Source organism: Mercurialis annua, linkage group LG5, assembly GCF_937616625.2.
Source record: "Mercurialis annua linkage group LG5, ddMerAnnu1.2, whole genome shotgun sequence".
In the NCBI taxonomy this organism is placed as follows: domain Eukaryota; kingdom Viridiplantae; phylum Streptophyta; class Magnoliopsida; order Malpighiales; family Euphorbiaceae; genus Mercurialis; species Mercurialis annua.
Genome location: NC_065574.1, coordinates 7,891,603 through 7,915,907, shown reverse-complemented (window position 1 = coordinate 7,915,907; position 24,305 = coordinate 7,891,603). Strand labels below are relative to the sequence as shown.

General features: G+C 32.8%; 3 protein-coding genes and 1 long non-coding RNA gene across 5 annotated transcripts; 3 read left to right on the top strand and 1 right to left on the bottom strand.

Moving 5' to 3' along the window:
- The first annotated feature begins 2,140 nt into the window (after positions 1 to 2,140).
- LOC130015594 (uncharacterized) lies at positions 2,141 to 5,555 on the top strand. Its single transcript, XR_008790797.1, has 2 exons — positions 2,141 to 2,360; positions 5,353 to 5,555. It is a non-coding gene; the product is annotated as an uncharacterized LOC130015594 (long non-coding RNA).
- A 7,632-nt stretch (positions 5,556 to 13,187) lies between these two features.
- LOC126681326 (pyrophosphate-energized vacuolar membrane proton pump) lies at positions 13,188 to 18,719 on the top strand. Its single transcript, XM_050376865.2, has 8 exons — positions 13,188 to 13,556; positions 15,323 to 15,897; positions 15,978 to 16,357; positions 16,759 to 16,845; positions 16,928 to 17,258; positions 17,527 to 17,937; positions 18,040 to 18,099; positions 18,188 to 18,719. The coding sequence occupies exons 1-8, from the start codon at positions 13,301 to 13,303 to the stop codon at positions 18,395 to 18,397; spliced, it is 2,310 nt and encodes a 769-aa protein (XP_050232822.1). The 5' UTR covers positions 13,188 to 13,300; the 3' UTR covers positions 18,398 to 18,719.
- Positions 18,720 to 20,114: 1,395 nt separating this feature from the next.
- Positions 20,115 to 23,916, top strand: LOC126681327 (arogenate dehydrogenase 2, chloroplastic). 2 transcript variants are annotated; one of them, XM_050376867.2, is made up of 2 exons: positions 20,115 to 21,479; positions 22,331 to 23,916. In XM_050376867.2, the coding sequence occupies exon 1, from the start codon at positions 20,353 to 20,355 to the stop codon at positions 21,457 to 21,459; it is 1,107 nt and encodes a 368-aa protein (XP_050232824.1). In that variant the 5' UTR covers positions 20,115 to 20,352; the 3' UTR covers positions 21,460 to 21,479; positions 22,331 to 23,916. The 2 variants fall into 2 exon arrangements, with proteins under 2 accessions (XP_050232824.1, XP_050232823.1); XM_050376866.2 differs by having other exon boundaries at positions 20,116 to 21,479; positions 22,432 to 23,916.
- LOC126681328 (codeine O-demethylase-like) lies at positions 21,750 to 23,465 on the bottom strand. The gene is made up of 4 exons (XM_050376868.1): positions 23,220 to 23,465; positions 22,893 to 23,140; positions 22,357 to 22,681; positions 21,750 to 22,162 (listed from the first exon to the last, which is right to left on the bottom strand). Exons 1-4 carry the CDS (start codon positions 23,463 to 23,465, stop codon positions 21,926 to 21,928), a joined length of 1,056 nt encoding a protein of 351 aa, XP_050232825.1. The 3' UTR covers positions 21,750 to 21,925.
- Positions 23,917 to 24,305: the final 389 nt, after the last annotated feature.

The following is a 24,305-nucleotide window of genomic DNA, read 5'->3' as shown; positions in this document are numbered from 1 at the left end:
TAGAGTATATCAAGCTGGGAATGTGCAGGCACAAGGAATGCCGCAACAATCCAATATTGATATAAATTATTTGGCAGCAGAAGTTATTGATATACGAAGTTGTGTGTTAATGATAGGGCAGTGGATGCAACACCAGCATCAGCGAGAAGAGAGAAATGCTGATAGAGACCTGGTGTTAGCATACGTAAAACTGAGCCGAAAAGAGTTTGATGGATCAAGTGATGCGTTAGACTTTTTGGAAGAAGTCGAGCAAAATGCTCGTAGACTTCAAGCTAACGAAAGACAGACAATGTTGTTAATGGAGATGTCGATGAAAGGTCCAGCCAAGGATTGGTTTCGACAAGTAATTGGACCAATAATGGGTCATATAACATGGGCAGAGTTTGTAACCCGATATAAGGACTTCTTCTTACCGTTTGCGGTAGTTGAAGGTAACCGGGACAAACTGTTATCGTTAACTCGAGGTAACAGATCTGTACAAGAATATGTTACCGAGTTTAATCGATTGAGCAGATTTGCTCCAGACTTGATAACAGATCAAGTCAGAGTAAACACCATGTTTGTGAAGGGATTAGGACATCAGTTTATAGAACTGTTGACTCAGAGAGACAAGGATTTTGTGCAAGTTGTCGACAGCGCAAGACAACTGGAAAGCGCATTAATCCAATTTGGTAAAATTCCTGACCCCTCACAACCAAACCAAGTTAGAGATGAACGTTTTGGTTATGGAAACCAAACTTCAAGGCAAATAAGTGAAGAAAATGTACGACGACGTGGTCGAACCCATCAGAAAGGTAGACAAGGAAAAGAAGCCAAGAAGGCTAGAACCATTGGTCAAAATTTTGAGCAAGGAAGCTCTAGTTTTGCAAATCCTATGTGTCAACGATGTGGAAGGAGACATTTAGGTATTTATCAAGCTACTACGGATATATGTTTTTCGTGCGGCCAACAAGGTCATTACGCAAGAGAATGCCCGTATTCCGTACAGCATAATACAATAGAGAATGTGGACCAACCACTTCCTCAGTAAGCAAGGTCTATTTACACAATGGTTTCTAGACCGGGTCAACCTAACGCGATACGCGGTAGAGATTGAGGCAGTGAAAATCCGAACTTGAGAGGTTGAATAGTGGCGAAATTCCCTCAATCAATCAAGGATTAATAAGAATATTTGGGCTAGTTTCGCAAGCTATGCCTGAAACCAAGGAATAAGATTAGATCCTTTAGATGTGTAGTAAAGAGTAGAGAGCTTAAATAGAAAAATTATGGAATAAGCAATTTTGCAGAGCTCTATGTCTACAGAAACTTACGTAGGCGCCAGTTTTGTAAAAACAAATGTGTTTAATGAAAAAGAGTTGTTTTATGAACACATAATTGTGCCCGGACACGAATCACGAGAGCATTGCATTGGCATGAATAGGATTGCATCACTACATTCATATTGTATTCACTATTAGAACATGCATCATGTGCATTATGTATGTTGAAAAAAAAAAAAAAAAAAGAGGAATGTCATTGCAACTCTTGGTGATGAGAGAAGTCATCACACCGGTGCACAATTATGACATGGATTTACATGTGGAAAAGAAAAGTGATTTTAAAAGGATAAGTTTTTAACGTAAGTACGCTGAGACATTGGCTCTGTAATGTAAACAAAGGAATAGGATAAGGGAGAGAACCCTATTAGTCCTAGATAATAGATGTTGAGATATAAGTGATATTATAATTCGAGGACGAATTATTTTAAGGAGGGGAGAATGTAATATCCCGTATTATTTGATAGTATTTATTTTCGCGCGTGTCTAATTTTTATTAAGTAGGACCTCGAAAATAGTTATTAAATTCACGAGATGAATTTATAAGTGTGAAAATGTGATTTTGTGTGTGTTTTGCCTTAAGTTTAACTTTTGGTAATTTTATGTGTTAAATGCGAATTTTGCGATTTTACGCTAAAAATCGTCAAAATAATTATTTTAATTTATTTAAAGGCCCAAAAATATTTTAATTCAGCCCATATGTTATGATTTAATTATTTTGAATATTTGAGAAACTTGAGTTTATTTTGCCCCTAGAGTTCAATTTATTTACAAGAATGCCATAATGGCAAACTTGTAAATAAATGAAACATGAAACTAATATCTAGATATTTCCATAAGCAAACTTGATGCCCAAGTTTCTTAATCTTCTTCTTCATTTCTCTAGCATAATTCATTCTCCATTGTTGTGTGGGTGCCTAAGCTCTCAAATAAAAAAATAAAACACAAGTCCTAGATTTTTAACTTTACTCACAAAAGTTTCTTAACGAAAAACGTTGAGCATTTTCCGTAGATCGTTAATCTATCTTTGCATGTTGGATCAAGGTGAATTTCAAAGCTCAAATCTTAACTTTTATTTTCTGATTTTATTTGAGCTTTAGATACATGCTTAGGTTGCTAAAAATTATGGTTTGATGCTTAAATAATCGGTTTTAATTGCTAGTTTGATGAGTTTCGGTTTTTAAATAATTTTTTCGTGAAATTAAATTAATTATTTAAATTTTCTGGGCTGATCTAAATAGTGAGGTTAAAATATGCTTTAAAGTGTGATTTTTGTGGATTAAAAATGTTAAACATTTCGGGTATTGATTTAATGGTTTGGAGTTCGATTTTTAATAGTTTTAAAGGCTTAAAAAATCGCTTAAAAAGGGTAAATAAATGGATTTTAAATTTCTGGAAATAAATTGGTTTATGTTTGAGTTAGATGTTGGGTTGATGGTGAATAAATGTTTAATGATGAATTTTTAATGGTTCGTTAATCGGGTTTAATTTTTATAATAGTTTAATCGGTAAAAAAAAATGTTTAAAAAGGGTATTTTTGTCATTTTAATTTCTGGACAGAAATTATTCATGAAAAATGTATGAAATATATATGTTGATTATTTATGGAATTTAATTGATTTAGTTGAGGTGTTTTGACGGATTAATAATCGGTTTTGATTATTAATTGTTTATACGGTTTAAAATTGTCAAAATTGTTAAAATTATGAAAAATTATTTATTTTAATTTTGGGGCTGCTGTTTTAATATGATAATTAAAATAAATATGTATTGGTAGATTTTTGGGTGATTAAAATTGTGTAAAAAATGATTTTTGAACGTTTTAACGGTTTTTAAAGCTCATCGGAGCTTGACCGGAATCCGGTGACCGGAATTTGGTGACCGGAGTGATCAAAACATAAATGGGATTCTTAGTTTGAGAGTTGATGATTTATTGAATTTGGTTGGATTTGGACTTGATTGTCAAAATTTAAAGTTTAGGAGTTAAAGTGTAATTTTCATAAAAATAAAGGACCAATCAGTATTTTAACCAAAATTCCAGATTATAGATGTATATAATCTGATACAAAATGATTTTAATGCTTTTAAATGATTTTGATAATTTTTGGAAAGATTTGAATGTTTCTGCCGAAAACTAGAGTTTTGGGGTTAAATTGTATTTTTCCAAAGTTGAAGGGCTACATGGTATGTTAGCCAAAGTTTCCAGATTATATTTGTTAATAATCTGAGGTAAAATGATTTTGGGTATTTTAAGTAATTTTGTCGATTTTAAAATCGATTGACTTACAAAAGGACCTAAATGGTCAATTTTGAAAAGTTTGAGGGTATTTTGGTTTTGACCGAAAGTGGAGTTTCGACCAATATGGGGCTGTTTTAATATATTTAAATAAATAACTTTGAAGTGGAAAGTATTACTTGATGGAAGAAATATATTTTATGTATTGAAGTATATTTATGAAAAATAAAATATTTAAATGAGTGGTGATGAAAAATGGTTTTACGTGTTAAAAAAAGATAAACAAAGAAAGTTTAAATTAATAAGTTATGAACTTATTAAATAAGAAATTATTTGGAGGTTAGAATTAATTAATTAAATTAAATTAAGATGGTATAGAGTTAATTTCATAGTAGGATTTTATTAATTAAGAGAATTAATATTTTGATCCTAACTAGATTCGATAAGTTGTCGAGCTATCGGGTCGGAGGACCAAGGGAATTAACGGAGTTGTTTAAAGGAGCATTGACGGAGTAATACCGTAGTTAAACGGTTTCTGTGAGTACATGTTTTTACATTTCGGTATTCGTAAAGTCTTCTATTTTAATATACTATGTGATATATGTGTTGCGGTGTTATATGTTTACATGCCTTGTATGGATGTATGTTTTATGTATATACTATATGTATATATTATTTTGATATAGAAAGGTACACACATAGTTTTTAAAATTATTATGCAATTGCTTATGCTTGAATGTGTGTTACATCGGTTGGCTGTGCTATCGATGTCAGTTTATGTGTGTGTGTTACATCGGTTGGCTTCGCTATCGATGTCAGGAATGTGTGTGTTACATCGGTTGGCTTCGCTATCGATGTCAGGAATGTGTGTGTGTTACATCGGTTGGCTTCGCTATCGATGTCAGGAATGTGTGTGTGTTACATCGGTTGGCTTCGCTATCGATGTCAGGAATGTGTGTGTGTTACATCGGTTGGCTTCGCTATCGATGTCAGGAATGTGTGTGTGTTACATCGGTTGGCTTCGCTATCGATGTCAGGAATGTGTGTGTGTGTTACATCGGTTGGCTTCGCTATCGATGTCAGGTGAATATGGTTGATCGGTTGGTTGTGCTATCGGTCCCATAATATTTTGTGTGTGTGTGTTACATCGGTTGGCTTCGCTATCGATGTCAGTTTATGTGTGTGTGTTACATCGGTTGGCTTCGCTATCGATGTCAGTTTATGTGTGTGTGTTACATCGGTTGGCTTCGCTATCGATGTCAGGAATGTGTGTGTGTGTTACATCGGTTGGCTTCGCTATCGATGTCAGGTGAATATGGTTGATCGGTTGGCTGTGCTATCGGTCCCATAATATTGTGTGTGTGGGTGTGTATTAGATCGGTTGGCTGTGCTATCGGTCTCAGGTGAATAAGGTTGATCGGTTGGCTGTGCTATCGGTCCCTTAAGATTTATGTATGTTGTGGATATGGTTGATCGGTTGGCTGTGCTATCGGTCCCATAAGATTATGCATGTATGATGTGTTGATAAGTTTCGCCATCAATGTAGATGGACGAATTTAAGAAATGTGGTTTAATTTAAAGGTCAACGTATATGGTTGAAATTCTTTGATATTGAAGTCTTGATTGAAATATGTTATGTGTGAGCTCAGACTTCAATTGTTTTAAAGATGTTTTCAAAGGATTTCGAAAATACATAAAGTTATTTTAAATATAAAACGGTTTTTAACTTTATGAAATATTTATTTGTTACGGCATGAACTCACCAGTATATCTGACCCACGTTGTGGAATCATTTTTCAGGAAAGCTGGTCCGATTTTGATGAAGGCTTCCGAACGTTTATTTCTCGGAAGTCTGCTTTGATAAAAGACTGTAAAGAAGGTTTTAAGTTCTAGTTGTCCGCAGTAGATTAGTATAGTCTTATTGTAATCAAATGTTTTAAAGCGCATTTAAACTCTGATGTTTTGTCCCATCAGTTATTTAATAAATGTTTCATACATTTCTATTTTCAAAGAGAAAAATTTATAGTGTTTTTCAGGCTTGCTACGGGTTTCGGAGCAACCACTCCCATTCCCTAGCGCCGGTCTCGACTCGAGATTTCGGGTCGTGACAATGGGTCCATAAGTGAGTGGAACATCCAATCCATAAAAAATGTATTTTCTAGTTGAGTTAGGTGGCGTCTCTATTTTTAATCACCAAGGTTGCGATGAATTTGAGCGAACTAGAGCTCTAAAACCACCATTGCCCATAATAGTTTTATTTAGATTAAGATATTACATTAAAATAATGTATTTTTACTTTATTTTAAAAAAATGCATAAAAAATATTTAATGAATTTTTAAATTTATTATATTTTAAATAAAGACACTGGACTAATTTATAAAAGTACTATTTATTTTTTATTGTTTAATCAACTATTATAAATTCAATGGCCAAATTGGCCCTTTTCCTTTGTTTCTTAACACTATAAGATTTATTTTGGAACTTTTTTTAAAAGATCATGATATGTTTTGAATCAAAATTTATTATCAATTTAATTTTTCTATTACATAAAAAATTGAGATAATTTTAAATAATTTAATCTAAAATTAATATAGTATCTTCTTGTCCCAGCTTGATAGACAATTTAAATTTTAGCAACGTCATACAAAAACTATTAATTTTTTACACTTCGAAATACCGACTAATTTTTGTAATAAGAGGAATATTGATTATTTATCTTAATTTTATTAAATATTTCAATTAATAAATTAAATAACTTATAATCAACATTATTCAAATTTAAATCCATACAATAATTATTAAGCACATCAAAATTTACAGTTTGATTTACATTCGTAAATTACTTTTTTTTGAAAGTCATAAATTACTTTCTTTCATACACAGATTAAAAGTTAAAACAAGAATCTATGAAGAAGAAAACTTAAAATAAAAATAAAAAAAAAAATCTCCTAGATAAGTGGAGTGCAAGAAGATAGGGTTTTAACTTTTAAGTGGCTAGGGAAAAAATAAAAAAATAAAAATTATAATACTATAAACGAAAATTAAGGAAAAGAACAAATAAAATATTATCCGATTAGAAGAGTTGCACACCATCCAATACACCACACGTCATTGGTTGCTCAAATAGCGCTCTAACAAAACCTCACCGGTCACCATCCATACATTATATCCTCTCTCTCCCTCTATGTTTCTATCTCCTGCTTCCAACAATACTGTAACTCTCATGGGGTTTCGTTTTCCTATATTGTTGTGATTTTTGTTTTGTTTTGTTTTGTAAGCAATATAATTATGAAATATTTAATTTATTAGTAGTATTTATATAAGGAAAAATTGCAGCAACGGCGTCTGAATTTTTATAAAATATTTATTTCGGTATGTGAACTTTTTTTTTCTATATTAAAAGTGAGATACCAAATCGGTGGATTTTCAAACATGAGGTGTCAAACTATAAATTATGACATATGTTGGAAAATTTTAGAGTAATTTGCTTTTTTTTTTATGCTGCTTCAATTTTATAAATATATTTATAAATATGTTTAAATACATGTTTAATGATATAAAACAGTCCAACATTTAGCAAAAGTTTGTATTTTATCCAAATCTTCAAAATATTTTAATAATAGATGATGGATACCGAATCCTACTATAAATACTATACAGCCGAGTCGCAGGAGATCCACTCTTAGGCGATATAGAATTCCCGCCAAAACAGTTAAGCCATTGACCGAATTTATGAGATCCGCCTCGACTGGAATACAATCTCATCCACAAGGATAATACCGAATCCTGAGGATCCGAGCAAAGCGCGTGGACCCTGGGATTCGGATAGATCACCAGATCTATAAGGATTCTCGCATTTCTTTCCTATGTGGATACAAACTCCAACTTAGGAAGAAAGCCTCAAACTTAGGAAGACGAGACTATTTAGAAAGACGTTCTTAAATAGGACTCGTGTCTAAATAAGATATCATACTCCTAGTCAGGGTCAAACTCTACTAAATAGGATTCATTTTCCTATTTCAAGTCTACAAGATATACATTCAAATACTATATAAAGAGTTTGAGGTATGGCTAAACACACAGTTACATTCATATACTCAAAACGCTGCTCAAAACTCAATACTGACTTTAGTATCAAAGAGTTAATTGAAAAACCACCGTCCGGTTAGCTTCTATTCTGTTTTGCAAGTTAATCCACCGGATCAGAAAGCAGACTCCATCAATAGCTAATAACATATTATGTTGTTCTAAAATCGTCCCAACTTGAAAAGGAATACGTTGATATTAATGTGTCACCGACATCGACTGCTACTTATTTGCCATGTATGAAAAATATTAAGTAAATGTCAGATAAAGACCCCAAAAAGCAAATATTTAGCAATTTTTTTATTTTGTCCAAAACTTAAAAACGTTTTTTTATATACGACAAATATGTGGCAATTTCCGTCAGCGAGAAGCACATCAACACACTCCTTTTTAGACTTTGATATTTTTAAAATGATGTAATGTGTTTTTGGATATTATCAAAACGTTTTAAAATTTTCAAGTTAATATGAATTTTTAGTAAATGTTTGATTTATTTAGGTCATCAGGCTTAGATGTAGGGGGTGTTAAAATGGGTCATGACATGATAACACGATTTGCTTAACACGTAAATTTGGAGAATTCAGGTTGAGTTTAACGAGTTCGTGTCATAAACCTGTCAACCCGTTTATGATACGAAATAAATGGATAGTGCCACACGCTTTGACTAGCGAACTTATCTAACTTGTTTACTGATTATATAAAATAGTTATAATTTTATAAATAAAAATATAATTATTAAATTAATTAAATATAATTATATCAATTTATAAATTAATTTTTTATGTTAACTTTTTATAATTAAAGTATTAATTGGTAAATTTGAGGCTAAAATTATATTTTTATGTTTTAAATATTTTTAAACGTTAAATGGACCGTGTTAGGCGTGTCGTGTTAGTCGTGTAATTGTGTTAATCGTGTTACCCATTTATTTTAACATGTTAATCTTGTCATATTAACATTGAATGTTTTAGCACGATTAGTTAAACAAATCGTGTTTGTATTGATCTTAATCACGTTAATATAGTAAATAGACACAACATATTTACGATCCGCTGACCTATTTAGACACTCATACTTAAATATACAGGAGCTCTAGGACAAGGATACACATTGAATGTCACAGGTCGGGTGACTACAGCGAACTTAATTCGGAAATTCTAGATGATTTTACTTTTTTCTTTTTATTTATGGCTAAACCTATTTTGAGGTTTCTAAACTATACATTTTTGATTAATTAGATCCCTTACCTTTTATTTGACTTCTTCGGATCTTTAAACTTGTATTTTTTGTTTCATCAGACCCTTCAACTTTTATTTGCCTTTCTCAAGTCCCTAATTGTTTATTTTTTGGTTCATTGAGTCCATAAATGGATTTTTGTTTAAGGATCTCATGAACCAAAAAACAAAAGTTTAAGAGTCTAAGAAAGTCAAATAGAAGCTGAGGGACCTGATTAACCAAATAATGAAAGTCTAAGGATTTAAAAAAGCCAAATAAAATTTGAAAACTTGATAAATCAAAAAATGAAAATTTAAAGATCTTAAAATGAGTTTAGCCTTTATTTATCTAGATGGTTTTACTTTGGGATCAATTGTATTGTTGTGATTCTATACCTTTAGGCCACCTGTCACTTTTAAAATCCGTACACTTCGAATATTTTCCTTTTTGTTGATCAATTGGTGCTATAAAATTAGATAAAAATTTATTTTAACTCTTGAACTTAAAAAGAAAGGTCCAATAAGACCAAATTTAAAATTTTGAATAAAAACATCCTTAGAATAGGCATAACACTCTAAAAATAAGTGTTTTGTTTCCTTTTATCATTTCAACTCCAAATAAAAATGAGTAAAGAAATCGGATTGCCAAATTAACTAACCGAACTGTTGATTTTGGTCAATTCAGTTCAATTATAAATTTAGGTTCGATCGATTCAGTTGTAAGTTTAGATTGATTCAATTTAGATAAAAAAAATTAATTTTCAAGTTATCGGTTCGGTTTGAAATTTAAATTATCCAAATTTCAATTGAACATTTTTTATTTGTCCAGGTCGTTAATTTGATTAAGTGATTGTCAATTTGGTATTGATCGAACCAACCGAAAATTCACCCCTAGCTCCAAATATCCAATGATTAGTTGTCAACTCAGTTCCAATTGCTCTAATTATTTTGTGTCACCTCAGTTAAGAGAGTAAAATAAGTCTAATTAGCCAAGTCGATGCACATATTCTTAATTGATATTTTGTGCCGAATTGAGAAAGTAAAATGAACTTTTGTTGCTATAAAATTATTTGCATTAGTAAATTATTTTATTTTTATTATTAATTTATTTTTATTATTTTTACGTATGTTATACATAGTTGATGAAATTAATTAATAATTTCTAATTATTTTAGTAATGAACTTGATGTTTACACTTTTAATTAAAATATTGAAATTTTAAAAAATAAATTGATATTTGAGCTCCTCACTTTTTTTCCTTCACCACAATTGACTTTCTTTAAGAAATAATTTCGTTGGTTATTTATTAGTTATGTTTTTTCATGATAAGGGAACTTCTGGCGGAAGCCGACCATCCTTTTAGGGCAGAGTTCGACCATTTGAATAAACTTTAGAGAGAGTAGTTTTGCTATATTATCGCCCAAGCCTTCCACTTAATACATTCTTTTAACAACTCGGTCAAATGCTTCCAATAAGTCTTATTTTCGGAATCGAACCAATGATCTGCATCTTATTTCACTTTATCTGTACACACTCGAAATGAACTGAGCCAACCAGTAGTGGGCTAAAAAAATCTGAAATTAAAGACATAAAATTTTAGCAAAAAATTAATTCTCCTTCCATCATATAAAATAGATAATTTTATTAACAATAAAAATTGCAAGTTTCTCTCTTTTTCGTTTGAACCACCTAAATATAATCAAATTTAAATCTAAGTAACATACTTCACTTTTTATTTTATTTATGTGCAGATCAAATTTATTTTGTCTTATCTTTCTAGGCGAGACTATTAAAAAGGAAAAATATTTTGAAACCCATAAAAATTTTAATTTCTTCATTTGTCGATTGTCACGGAAGGCAGTATAATGAAAACGAATATAAAAAAAGTTATAGAGAAGGACTAAGAGTATCTCCAAAGGATTCTTTAAAATTGTCAAATTCTTTAATTTAGAGAGTTTGACAATAAATTAAAACTCTAATAGCTTTTCTATTTTTTAAATTTAGAGAAGAGAATGAAAATGACTCTCCACATATAGAGATCTATTTTCACTCTGTACTTCAAATCTTAAAGGATCATATTTTAAATTTTGAAAAAAATAAGCTAGTTAGTTTTATTTTAAAATATAATATTAATTATTTTTAATATAAAAATTGAATAAATAAATAATTTAAAAATAAAAATAAATTTATATTATTAATATATATAATTAGTATTATTTTTTATAAAAATAAATTAAAAAAAATAAATTAAAAAATTCATTAAATTAATATTATTAATATTTAATATTTTTATTATTATCTGTAAAAATTTAAAAATTTAAACTAAAATTTAAAGAGCTCAATGAAGTACAAATAAAAATATCACTCTCTATTTTAAAGATACTCTTTATTTTATTAAAGATGCTCTTTAAAATAAAGAGCACCATTGAAGATGCTCTTAATATATCTCAATTTTTTTATTTATATCCATAAATCTTTCCAAATTTTCAAATTTAGCTAATTTCAAATTTCTCATTTTTCAGTTTCAAATAGAACTATTTGCTCAAATTAAAAATGGATAAAAGTTTAAACATGCTCTTTATATTATTTTAATATTTTTTTTATTATTTAAAATTCCAAAAATAAAATAATATCAAGTGTATATTGAATTTTTCTCACTTGAATTTGAGTTGAAACTTGAAACTGAAAAATGAAAAGTTGGTCAAAATTAATGATGTTGAAAGTTTTAAGCATAGACGAAAATTTGAAAAAGTTAAGGTATTTTTTTGTGGTTAAACCTGAGTGAAATGACTCATTACTGGTTGGCGCAACAATTTTCCATGTGTCAGAATTGTATGAGACCAAATGACTATATGAGGACATGAGAAAATGGGTGCATAATTATGTTTTTCTTTTAATTAATTTATTTCTAAAGATAAACATTTCCTAATGCACAACATTAAATTAAACCGGAAGCGATTAGATTCCAACTTTCATGCGTGGAAAATACGCTCTTTATACCATGCGTTAGATTCCCACTATTAACTTAAAAACGTTTCATCATCCACTAATCACCGTTACTAGAAAGAATCGAACGGCCAGTATCCCAGATGTAACCTGGCATTAAAGTGCACAATAGTATGCTATTCCTACCTTTTATATCCTTCATAATATTCTTTCCATTTATTCCTACATATCCACCAATCTACCTATCCGATAATCTCCTTCTTACAAACATTTCCAGCACATCACCGTCAGATTAAAATTGGTGAAAAACAAAGATTAAAAAATCATACACCTAATGTTCATCTTTATAAGCATTTTAGTCCTTATTGTTTAAAATTGTAACTTTCAGCTCTTCCATAAATAATATACTCTCTCCAGCCATTTTAAAAATTTCATTTCATTCTACACAAAGATTAAAAGATTTATTAAGATATTATATAATTATACTTTGTCCTTATTATTATTATTAATGAAATTTTGTATAAAATTTATGTTTACATGACCGAAAATAGAAATGAAAAAGTTTAATTAAAAATTCCTTTAAAAGTAAAAATAAAACATTTAATTGAAACATCCAAAAATAAAACTTTTAAATAAAACAAAAGAATTATTAAATTTAGTGGCTAATAACTTATAAAAGGGAAATATTTTGAACCATATTCACTAATTATGTAACACAATTTTTTAAAGTACCATTCAAAAATATTCTATAATTTTGGCTTTTTTTATAGTTCAAATTTTTAAAATCATCAATTTTAACATATTTTTTATTCTATAGTCTCGATTAAAGTCATTATTAGAACTGGAGTGAAGAATAGTTTAAATATGCCCGTTATAATGTTCCACATTGTCCAACTTGTCCCTTTATCATAAAAATTTCAAATATGAAGCAATATAAATGATATATTTAATTTTTTTCCACTCCAATTTATAATTGAAAGTAAAAATTAAAATTTAGGTTAATATTGAAAATATTGAAAATTTGGCCTATAAACAAAAAATTAAAATATTTATCCTTTTTAAAATGTAACTTACGGATAAAGTTTAATAAAATAATATTAAATGGGTCTTAATTTGATGATTATGTTAATTATATGTATAAATGGGTAAGAACAACTTTTTTTTATACTTGATCTTAAATACATTGATATGAAGCAATTCGATTTCTTAATGTCAAAACAATAGGGATTAAAAAGTATATAAAGTAAAACTACAGCAGTAATTTATCAACTAATCCAAACGAATCTCAACGGTCCAGATGCAACTCAATAAAATAAGCCAAACAACACAATGAAAAACCCTCACATTCCCCAACAAAAATGTTATAATCTGCAAATATAAATAAACCACACGAAACACACTGAAGAGCTCCGTTCTCTTATCTCTCTCTTCACAAACACACTTCTCTTTCTCTAAGGTGTACCGTCACCGGAGACACTTCATTTCTAGGGTTCAGGCGAGGATGGGGTCGGCGTTGTTGTCGGATCTAGGAACACAGATAATAGTGCCGGTATGCGCTGTTGTCGGCATAGTGTTCTCACTAGTCCAGTGGTACATAGTCTCGCGCGTGAAGGTCACGCCTGAGCGCCACGCGCCGGGCTCGGCACCTAAGGGTAACAAGAACGGGTATAATGATAGTCTTATTGAGGAAGAGGAAGGTGTGAACGATGAAAACGTCGTCGCTAAATGTGCTGAAATTCAAAACGCTATCTCTGAAGGTATACTAATAATTAAGCTGCTGGTTTAGTGTTTTTTTGAGATCTTTTGTGTTTTATTTTAGATCTGTCTATAAATTTGTGTTATTATTGTGTGTTTCAAGAACTGTTCTATCTTGTTTAACACTGTACCTGATTTTTTCTTTGTTACACTGTTTAGATCTGTTTCTTTGAGAAATTTTTAAGTCCGTCACTGTACCTGGCGGTTCACATTATAACACGTAATTAAAATGATAATATTGTAATGAATTTGTACAATTAAAATGATAATATTGTAATAAATTTGTCCAGACATAAGTGTTATAATGTCATTAGCTCAGTCTACAAATGACATATTTGACTAAATCTAGTTTAAAAATAACTGCTGTTATAATCTCTGAATATTTGGATCTATTATACTGGGATTATTTTTTGGAAAGAAATTGTAAATGTATTATTTTTTTGAACCGGAAATGATATTAAAATGATTTTTTTTATTATTAATATGTTGATACTATATTGAATTTGTCTTATGCGTTTAATGGGGGATATGTTGGCTGTTCTTTTGGGTGTTATAATATGTGGCTGTCTCTATGTGTGCATTTCCACGTGTGTGTGTGTGTGATGTCTTCTTGGCGGGGATTGAGGAATCGTTTTTTGAATTGACTGACTGACTGTTGAATAAAGCAAAACTATGTAGCGTAAAGTAATATATTCAATTATTTTAAATTTGCGTGTAATTTTGGCAATTTTGTTGGAGGTGATTCTTGTATTTTTTTTGTTGAAAATTACTTGTAATCTTATCTTCACTGTATAGCTTTAGTTTTTTGTCCTTTTCAATTTATTTTCTTTATTGGAAGTGGTGTAATATGAAATCAATTCTTTTACTGCTTTATGTAAGTATGGAAAAAAAATGTTAATTTGCAGAACCATCTTTTGGCATTCAACATCTTTTCTTCATACTAAATCTGTTACTCCTTCTTACAATTTATGAAAATATAATATTAAAAGATTGTTTTTTGATATTTTTTTATTAATATTAATTGTTGTTTTTAATAAATAATAGTAATTTTTACTATAATTACTTTGTAATTTGTCTTTAACTTTTATAAAAGTACAAAGTGGATTATATAAGTGAGACATTGAAGGAATATATTTCTTCTTATTTTTGTTATAGTAGCCGGATTAGATTCGCCGACAGTCCTTTTATTTCTGTACAATATTTCGTAGTGAATGTCTTCTTTTGGACATAAATTTCGATTCTTTGCTATTTGTACATGATAAAGTTTTTTAAATGAATCTGTATTATTCTGTTTTTTAGATGTGTTTATATATGTATATGTATTATACTAAATCTGTATTAAATTATGAAGTGTTATTAGCAGCATTTTATATATATGATGCCAATGACATATCTGACTCGTATTATTATCTCATGGAATCGGAGACAATTTGTCTCCGGTTGGTAAGAATCTGATACGTATAAATTGTCCGTCGTAAATTGTAGCATGGCTTGCAAACAATTTGATGGAAGTGATGTATCACAAATGTATATTGTAATTTATGTCAAAATCCTTTTTATTATTTGTAACAGGTAACTTCAGTCTTATTACTAGATACTCTCATGTTTTCTTTTGTTGCTTTCTTCACCTTATATACTCTTTAATATGACTCTGTGTTGCTAGTTGCCGTAATTTTGTGTGATTTAGTGGTCATTACTATCTCTTATACTTATTGTTATGTAGCTATGATCTATTTGTATTAAATTTGTGAATTTATGGATTCAACAGGTGCCACGTCTTTTCTGTTCACTGAATATCAGTATGTTGGTATGTTCATGGTTGCTTTTGCAATCTTGATCTTCCTTTTCTTGGGTTCTGTTGAGGGTTTTAGCACAAAGAGCCAACCATGTACTTATGATTCAAAGAAGACATGCAAGCCAGCACTTGCTACTGCAATATTCAGTACTATTGCGTTTGTACTTGGCGCTGTCACTTCAGTTATTTCTGGTTTCCTGGGGATGAAGATTGCTACTTATGCCAATGCAAGAACTACCTTGGAGGCAAGGAAGGGTGTTGGAAAGGCTTTTATTACTGCTTTTAGGTCTGGTGCAGTGATGGGTTTTCTGCTTGCTGCAAATGGTCTTTTGTTTCTTTTCATCGCCATAAATCTTTTCAAGCTGTACTATGGAGATGATTGGGAAGGCCTCTTTGAGTCTATTACTGGTTATGGTCTTGGAGGATCATCTATGGCTCTCTTCGGGAGGGTTGGTGGTGGTATATACACCAAAGCTGCTGATGTTGGTGCTGATCTTGTTGGAAAGGTTGAAAGAAACATTCCAGAAGATGATCCAAGAAACCCAGCTGTAAGCATCGATGATTACTTTGCTTATAATTTGACACTTCTATACTCCTGGCTGAGTTAATCTAATTGTAATTCTTGCAGGTGATTGCTGACAACGTTGGTGACAATGTTGGAGATATTGCTGGGATGGGTTCTGATCTATTTGGCTCCTATGCTGAAGCATCTTGTGCTGCTCTTGTTGTGGCTTCCATATCCTCTTTTGGGATCAACCACGAGTTTACTGCCATGCTATTTCCTCTACTCATTAGTTCTGTGGGTATTTTAGTCTGCTTGATTACAACCCTCTTTGCCACCGATTTCTTTGAAATCAAGGCTGTTAAGGAAATTGAGCCTGCACTAAAGAAGCAGCTTGTTATCTCCACTATTCTAATGACTGTTGGCATCGCAATTGTAACTTGGGTTGGAGTGCCTTCGTCCTTTACAATTTACAATTTTGGTGTTCAGAAGGTTGTTAAGAACTGGTATGTTTCAAATGTTTTTTTTATCAGTGATTAATTATGGTTAAATCCTTTGTTTAATGGTTTTGATTTGTTCTTTTGATACAATTTCTTGTTTGATTATACTATGTTTTTTGCAGTTTGTTCCTAGTATTCAATTTTCAGTTGTAAGAAATTATTGTTTTAACCAACTTTTGCTTATTTAGCTATGTGATGAAGTGGGTGTAGAGTTGTCCCAAGATACACATTAGTAATTAGCTACTTTAAAAATCTTTGACTTCTTTTTAACCTACATTTATCACTATGTATTCAAGTGCCAATCAAATTGAGTTTTTTTTTAAATGGTTCAGTTCTGTTTTATCTTTTTCTACATTTTCAAGTATTTATAATTATCTGGTACAATTAATATCTTGATTCATATGCAGGCAGTTGTTCTTGTGTGTTGCTATTGGTCTTTGGGCTGGACTTATTATTGGATTTGTTACAGAGTACTACACAAGCAATGCCTACAGGTGTGAAGTGATGGTATTTGAATCAGTATCTTATTGCTGTATGTTTTTTTTCAATCACTAAACTAGTGTTTTACGTTTACAGCCCTGTGCAAGATGTTGCCGACTCCTGCAGGACTGGAGCTGCCACTAATGTCATCTTTGGTCTTGCTTTGGGATATAAATCTGTTATCATTCCAATTTTTGCCATTGCTCTTAGCATTTTTGTTAGTTTTACTTTTGCTGCCATGTATGGCATTGCTATGGCTGCTCTTGGAATGTTGAGCACAATTGCCACTGGATTGGCTATTGATGCCTATGGCCCCATTAGTGACAATGCTGGTGGCATTGCTGAGATGGCTGGCATGAGTCACCGCATTCGTGAACGAACTGATGCTCTTGATGCAGCTGGAAACACTACTGCTGCAATTGGAAAGGTACTGTGATTTGCCCATTTTTAAGTATAGCAATTCCGTTATTATTTTATGTTGTTCTGATTTTGACTTGTGAAACTTCCATTCCTGGTAACTTCCATTCCTGGTCTTTGAACTCGCTACATTGTTATATATACTTATTTTTGTACTTAAAATACCAGTTGAAATAAAACACATGTAACATCATCGTTGTGTATTTGTGTTTTTTTTTTCTTTCAAGTGTTGTTCGTTAGAGGTAAACTAAGACTTATTCTGTAATGTTTTCTTGTAGGGATTCGCCATTGGATCTGCTGCATTGGTGTCTTTGGCTTTATTTGGTGCTTTTGTGAGCCGTGCAGGAGTCTCGACTGTTGATGTCTTGACCCCAAAGGTCTTCATTGGTCTGATTGTGGGTGCTATGCTTCCCTACTGGTTCTCTGCCATGACAATGAAGAGTGTGGGAAGTGCAGCTTTAAAGATGGTTGAGGAGGTTCGTAGGCAGTTCAACACTATTCCCGGTCTCATGGAGGGTACTGCCAAGCCAGATTATGCTACCTGTGTCAAGATTTCTACTGATGCGTCTATCAAGGAGATGATTCCTCCAGGTGCTCTTGTCATGCTTACACCCCTCATTGTTGGAACCTTGTTTGGTGTTGAGACTCTTTCGGGCGTTTTGGCTGGTTCCTTAGTTTCTGGTGTTCAGGTAATGAAATCATTTTACAAGTCAATTTGGTGCAACATGCTTTATTGAAATCCATTTTATCTGGTTCAATCTGATCATTATTATTATGTTTGATTTCAACAGATTGCAATTTCTGCTTCCAACACCGGAGGTGCATGGGATAATGCCAAGAAGTACATTGAGGTATTGCTAATAGTTTTCATATAGAGTCTTGATTTTGGTTTATGGAGATTGGAATTTGGCAAGTTAAGTCGGGTTTTTTTCTCTACAGGCTGGTGCCTCAGAGCATGCAAGGTCACTCGGCCCCAAAGGTTCTGACCCACACAAAGCTGCTGTTATCGGGGACACCATCGGTGATCCACTGAAGGACACCTCAGGTCCATCGCTCAACATTCTCATTAAGCTCATGGCAGTTGAATCTCTCGTGTTTGCTCCATTTTTCGCCACTCACGGTGGCTTGCTTTTCAAGATATTCGGATAAGAAGAGGATAATGACACAAAAAAGTAGGGACGGAATTACTACTTATGCACATCCATCCTCGTCCTGCTTCTGCATTTATCTTTTGCCCCATTTGCATGGGGATTTTATGGTAGTTTATGTAGTTTAGTTAAATACAATTTTTGAAGGGCTGATGATGATGATGATAATTGAAGATGGTCACAGAATTGCGAGAAAATTGTCATTAGTGTGTCTTGAGGAGAGTCTAAGTATTTATTACCTTTACTGTTATTTTGTAATCGGTTACTTTAAAATTTTGTAATGTTGCCCTTTCCCCTCTGCCAATTTGGCATTTTGGATCGAATTAGCCTGCCTTTCAGATTTTATGTCAATGCCTACAATTCATGTCAGCCTCTACTTCTATCTTGGAAGTTCAAGTCCTTTCTTTTAAATGCAAGTTCTTTCTATTTGTGAATCTATCGCATGGTCTCTGCTGTATTTGTTAGATGGATTTATATCTATTGAATATAGTACCATAAGCAGCATAGTTTTTACTAGTACTTTGTTTTTGAGAAAAGTATATACTAGTACTAAACTAACACAAAAGTCTAAAGATTTTGAAGAGAATTATTAGGAAATATTTTGAAAATGTACAGTAATTAACTACTCCCTCCATTTGTTTTAGTTGTCACTTTAGGCAAATGTGTTTTTCCATCAATAGTTGTCTTTTTAGAAATTTAAGATAACATTAGCTAGTATCTTCTAAATTTATCCTTCCCCTAATAAATGACTCTATGACTTAATTTATTAAAAAATTTACTCCCTCCGTCCATTTTTAGTTGTCGCTTTAGGTAAATATTTTTGTCCATCAATAGTTGTCACTTTAGAATTTGTATGTGACTTTTATAATAATATTTCAAATTTGACCTTATTATTAAATCACTTCATTAAATGGTAATTCAATTTTCAAAGTTAAATCTTCCAATAGTAGGTTAATAACTCTATTTTCAAAACTAAATTTTTCATTAGTGGAGTTTATAATATATTAGTCTTTATGTTTATAATTTAAGATAAAAAAGGCACTTTCTTAATCTTAACAATTTAGCCTAAAACGACAACTAAAAATGGACGGAGGGAGTATTAAATAGTAGGGTTATTTGAGTATTTACTCTCATAATTTAAGACAAAAACCCCACTTTCTTAATATGTACAATTTTAGCTAAATGGACAACTAAAAAAATGGAGGGAATATTATTGTAGTTGAGGTTTTTATTAAAATTCATTTTTATTTTGGTATGATTCTCAATATGGATGTATGAAATTCAAAATCTTTATTGGAAAAATAGTACAGTTTGATTTCAAAAATGAAATGGCCAATTTTTTTTTTAATTTTTGGCTTAATTGCGTAAAAAATCGTCAAGCGTGTTTTGTAAATTTAATATGAACTTTTTATTTTAGCAAATTAAACATGAACTAAGTTCTTTTACAGTTTTAGACATCGAACAATTTTTATTCAAAAACAATGCTGATGTAGACATTGGGAAAATGATTATATTTTAGTGTAGACATTGGAACAATGATTATATTTTGGCGTATACATCAGTATGTTTTCTAAAATGCTAATGTGGACATTAGAATAGTGATTATTCTAGTGTATATATCAAAAAAATTGAGGAGGAAGATAATGACGTAACAAACTGATATGGCACTATAGGAAGGAATGAAGGAGAGACTCCGAGCCCAACTGCCATCTAGGAAAAATTAGCCGGAATTCATTTGTAAATCACCTCACCCGAAGTCAACTTCTGGCTAGTAGGATAATCATTTTGTAAGAAATCGAACTTGAATGACCAAACTGCAACTCGTGCAAAGTTCAATAACCTCAAGAAAGTATTACAAGTAACTAACTTTTAGCTTATTCTGAGTCTCTTACATAGATCAAAGCAGAAATAGAAACTTTCCCTTCTCCAATACAGACACCAAACACAGACGCAAAAATGCTTCAATTAACTTCAACAAAACCCCCAACTTACCTCCTCCATTCCTTCAATTTCCAATCACACCTCCTCCCCACTTTCCCTCCCCTCTCCGCCACCCACCCAACTCACCTCCGCCGCCCTCCCCCTCTCCGAATCCGCGCAATCGACGCTGCCCAACCCTACGACTACGAAACCCACCTCAAATCCCAACACCTCAAATCCCAATCCCTCAAAATCGCCATCATCGGCTTCGGCAACTTCGGCCAATTCCTCGCCAAAACCCTCTCCCGCCAAGGCCACACCCTCCTCGCCTACTCCCGCACCAACTACACCGACGCCGCCAAACAACTCAACACTCGCCTCTTCACCAACCCACACGACCTCTGTGAGAATCACCCCGATGTCGTCATCCTATGCACCTCAATTCTCTCCACTGAATCCGTTCTTAAAACGTTCCCGTTTCAACGACTCAAGAGGAATACCTTGTTTGTCGATGTTTTATCCGTTAAAGAATTCGCTAAGAACATTTTGTTGAAATATTTGCCCGTTGAGTTCGATATATTGTGTACCCATCCCATGTTTGGCCCTGAAAGTGCTAAGCTTTCGTGGGTTGGTTTGCCTTTCGTGTTTGATAAAGTTAGGATTGGTGATAGTGACGATCGGGTTAGTCGGTGCGCGAAATTTCTCGATATTTTCGCCCGCGAAGGGTGTCGGATGGTCGAAATGAGCTGTGCCGAGCACGATCGGTACGCTGCCGGGTCGCAGTTTGTGACCCATACGATGGGGAGAGTGTTGGAGAGATTTGGGCTCGAGTCGTCTCCGATTAATACCAAAGGGTACGAGACTTTGTTGGATTTGGTTGAGAATACGGCGAGTGATAGCTTTGAGTTGTATTACGGGTTGTTTATGTATAATCAGAATGCTATGGAGCAGTTAGAGAGGTTGGATATGGCCTTTGAGGGTATTAAGAAGGAATTGTTTGGGAAGTTGCATCAGGTTTATAGGAGACAGTTGTTTGGGAGTTCTGAAGGGTTTGAGGATCGGCCTAAGATTCAGAAGTTGCTACATAATGGTGCTCCTCCTGTTGAACCTCCTACCGGTATTGTGGAACAGGAAAGAACTTGAAGAGACGGGCCTTTTTTGTGGTACGACTATTTTTTTGTATCGGTTTATGAAGCAATTTTAGAATTTTATTTATTTATTTCGATTTCGATTATTTTGGTTTGGTGATGTTAGTTTTAGAAGATCAAAATTCGAGTGAAATAGCAATGCAGTCATTATAGTGAACTACTTTAATGATGAGTTCTACTGTATAATAGTTTTTTTGTTCATCTTTGCAATCGGAATAAACTGAAATTTTCTACTTTAACTGCCTCAGAAGTCAGAATGTAGTTGCTGCAAGCTAAAACATATGATGCATAAAAGTTCATGATCTTCCAAGTCTATATTATTCGTTAACAATCATACAGATTCATAATTTCATACATAGCACAAAAGACTATCAGACTACTGTTTTGATACTATGTTTATCTCTAGATTTTGCTACTTGCTACAACTAGTGTCCTCTTTTCATGCAATGAAATGCGTGGCTCTAAACACTTGCTACATGAAGTGCTCTCTGTCCCTTCTGGTAGTACTCCCAGTGCACATCAGCATAATCTTTCACCTTCTTGAATATTCGTGGTCTTTCCTCATTGATCAATCCTTCTTCTGGTCCAATCTCTTTCTTAGGTTCAGGTGTGTAGAAGACAGCCACAGAAATCCTCTCCTTATCTAATTTAGTCAGAACTCTATGCACTGGACTCTTAAATATTCCGTTAGTCATTATCTGTGAATCATATTGCAAACAAATGATAAGATGTGGTCACGTCTCAGCTGGATATATATGAATTTTATGTCATGAAATCTACATATTAGTGTATAAGCTATCTGGTGATGCGCCGTTTAGGCAATATTGTTTATGTGCATATGCTAAATGTAGACAAATCTTTTGTAGTACATAACTTAAAGCCACAATGTTACCTCCATTTGATCTCCCATTAGGACTAGAAGGGCATCTGAAACTGCGGGAATTGTGATCCAGTTCTTGTCTTTTAGGACTTGCAGGCCTTCAACATCGTCTTGCAAGATAACGGTGTACCCTGATCCATCTGCATGGGCTTTCAAGCCAAGAATGAGGTCAGGTCTCTGACAACGTGAATAGTAATTAAACCGTGCATGTAGAGTTTCCTTTTCACCAAACTGATTCAGGAAGCAATTTTCCACTAAATTCAATGATTTTGCCATGGATTTTGAAAGAAGCTCGGTTAGCATTTTCATCTCTGTAGTATAGCCTTCTAATACTTCTCTGCACAATTGTATAAAATCATGCGGGTATGAAAACCTATAAAATCTCTCTTTGAATGCAAAATACCGCTTAAGAAAAGCCTTAAGAATAGTCGCCTCCTGTGTGATAATGTATGGGGTTCCTAAGAATAGCGACTGAAGTTCTGAACTTTCTTAAGGCTCTTCCTGTAAATGTTTGAACAATCAAAATACAGTAGGGAAGGTTGAAGAACCTGAAAGATTTTGGATTTTCAGGCCAAAACTTGAGATTCCTCTGATCTTCGGGGTATACAGTAAGAAAAAGACGATCAGACCAGTCTAGGGACTGACCTTCTGCAGGAACCGGGTCAGCTCCATACCCTTCAAACTCTTCCACTAGTTTAGCATGCCTTTGCTTCTCTTCTATAGACTGTTGAAAGAATTCACTAGTCACTTGTCGAATCTTGTCTAGAGACGCTTTTGGAATCCCGTGGCCTATTACCTGAATTCCCGGAAATTCATCAGGATGTGTAGCTGACTTAAAACCAAACATTTTTAATGAAGACGTTGAGAGTTTATACCTGAATGCAACCCCATGAAGAAAGAGCTGATCTGAGTTTCTGAAGTTCATCTTCTGCAGTGGATGAATCCGGTGAGAGGAGGCTGAGGTCAATGATCGGAGGCATATATGGCGGTGGAACAGAAACATCATATGTTGAATCATCTCGACCCATGTACGGTTGTGGTGGTTCTTCACCATGGAGTACCATCTCCTGGACACGCCGTGATAACAGAACTTGAGCAGGAGGAACAATACTTCCAGCCATGTTTGATTGAAGATACTAAACACAATATTGAGGCTTCAAGCAGTGTAATCTGCTGCCTGAGTGTAGAGCTCTTGTTCTGGTTGTGCCAAAATAAGTATAGAGTGGCGATGAGCATGAGAAAATTTGGAGGTTTCTGCTTATCTCGTAGTGAGCCATGCTTTGATCCATCGTATATCAACTAAAAGTTAACGCGTGTATAGCTTTACGACCAAGTTGGCTAGCCTAGGTTTTGGATGAGCTCACAGAAAAACAGAAAATTTTGAATATGATGTTTGATAGTCATGCGACAGAAGCAAAAGCTAAATTTGCAGACCACCACCAAAAACATTCAGCAGTTTTATGATCTTATCTTATCCATTACTTTTAACTTAATATGAATATATTATCATCCAAGAAAAAATTATATGAGCAGATTACTCTTTAACATTTGTGATATTCACTATATTTCACACTTCCGTCTCTTTCGTTTGCAAATCTTGCGATATGGTTTTTCATTTTTATTTGAAAAAATAATAAAAAAACCACAAAAAAGCTTCTATTTTCACACAATATCTTTTTTCTTGCATAATTTACTTCCTTACCTATTTTATTACAATTTTATCATTTTTCTCTAAAACTTTTCACCAGCACCATCTTTTCAATACCCACACCCACAAAACACCTATTTTTCTTTTTAAATGGATAAGGATGGCATATGGCCCACGACAACCAGCCTCCTTTTTATCTTACACTTTAACTGGATAATGCCAACCCCATCCGTTTTTTTCCTTGTAATAATGCCTATTCCATTTTTCCATTTTACATGCTAAACATGAAATCTATCAAATAGTTTCATACATA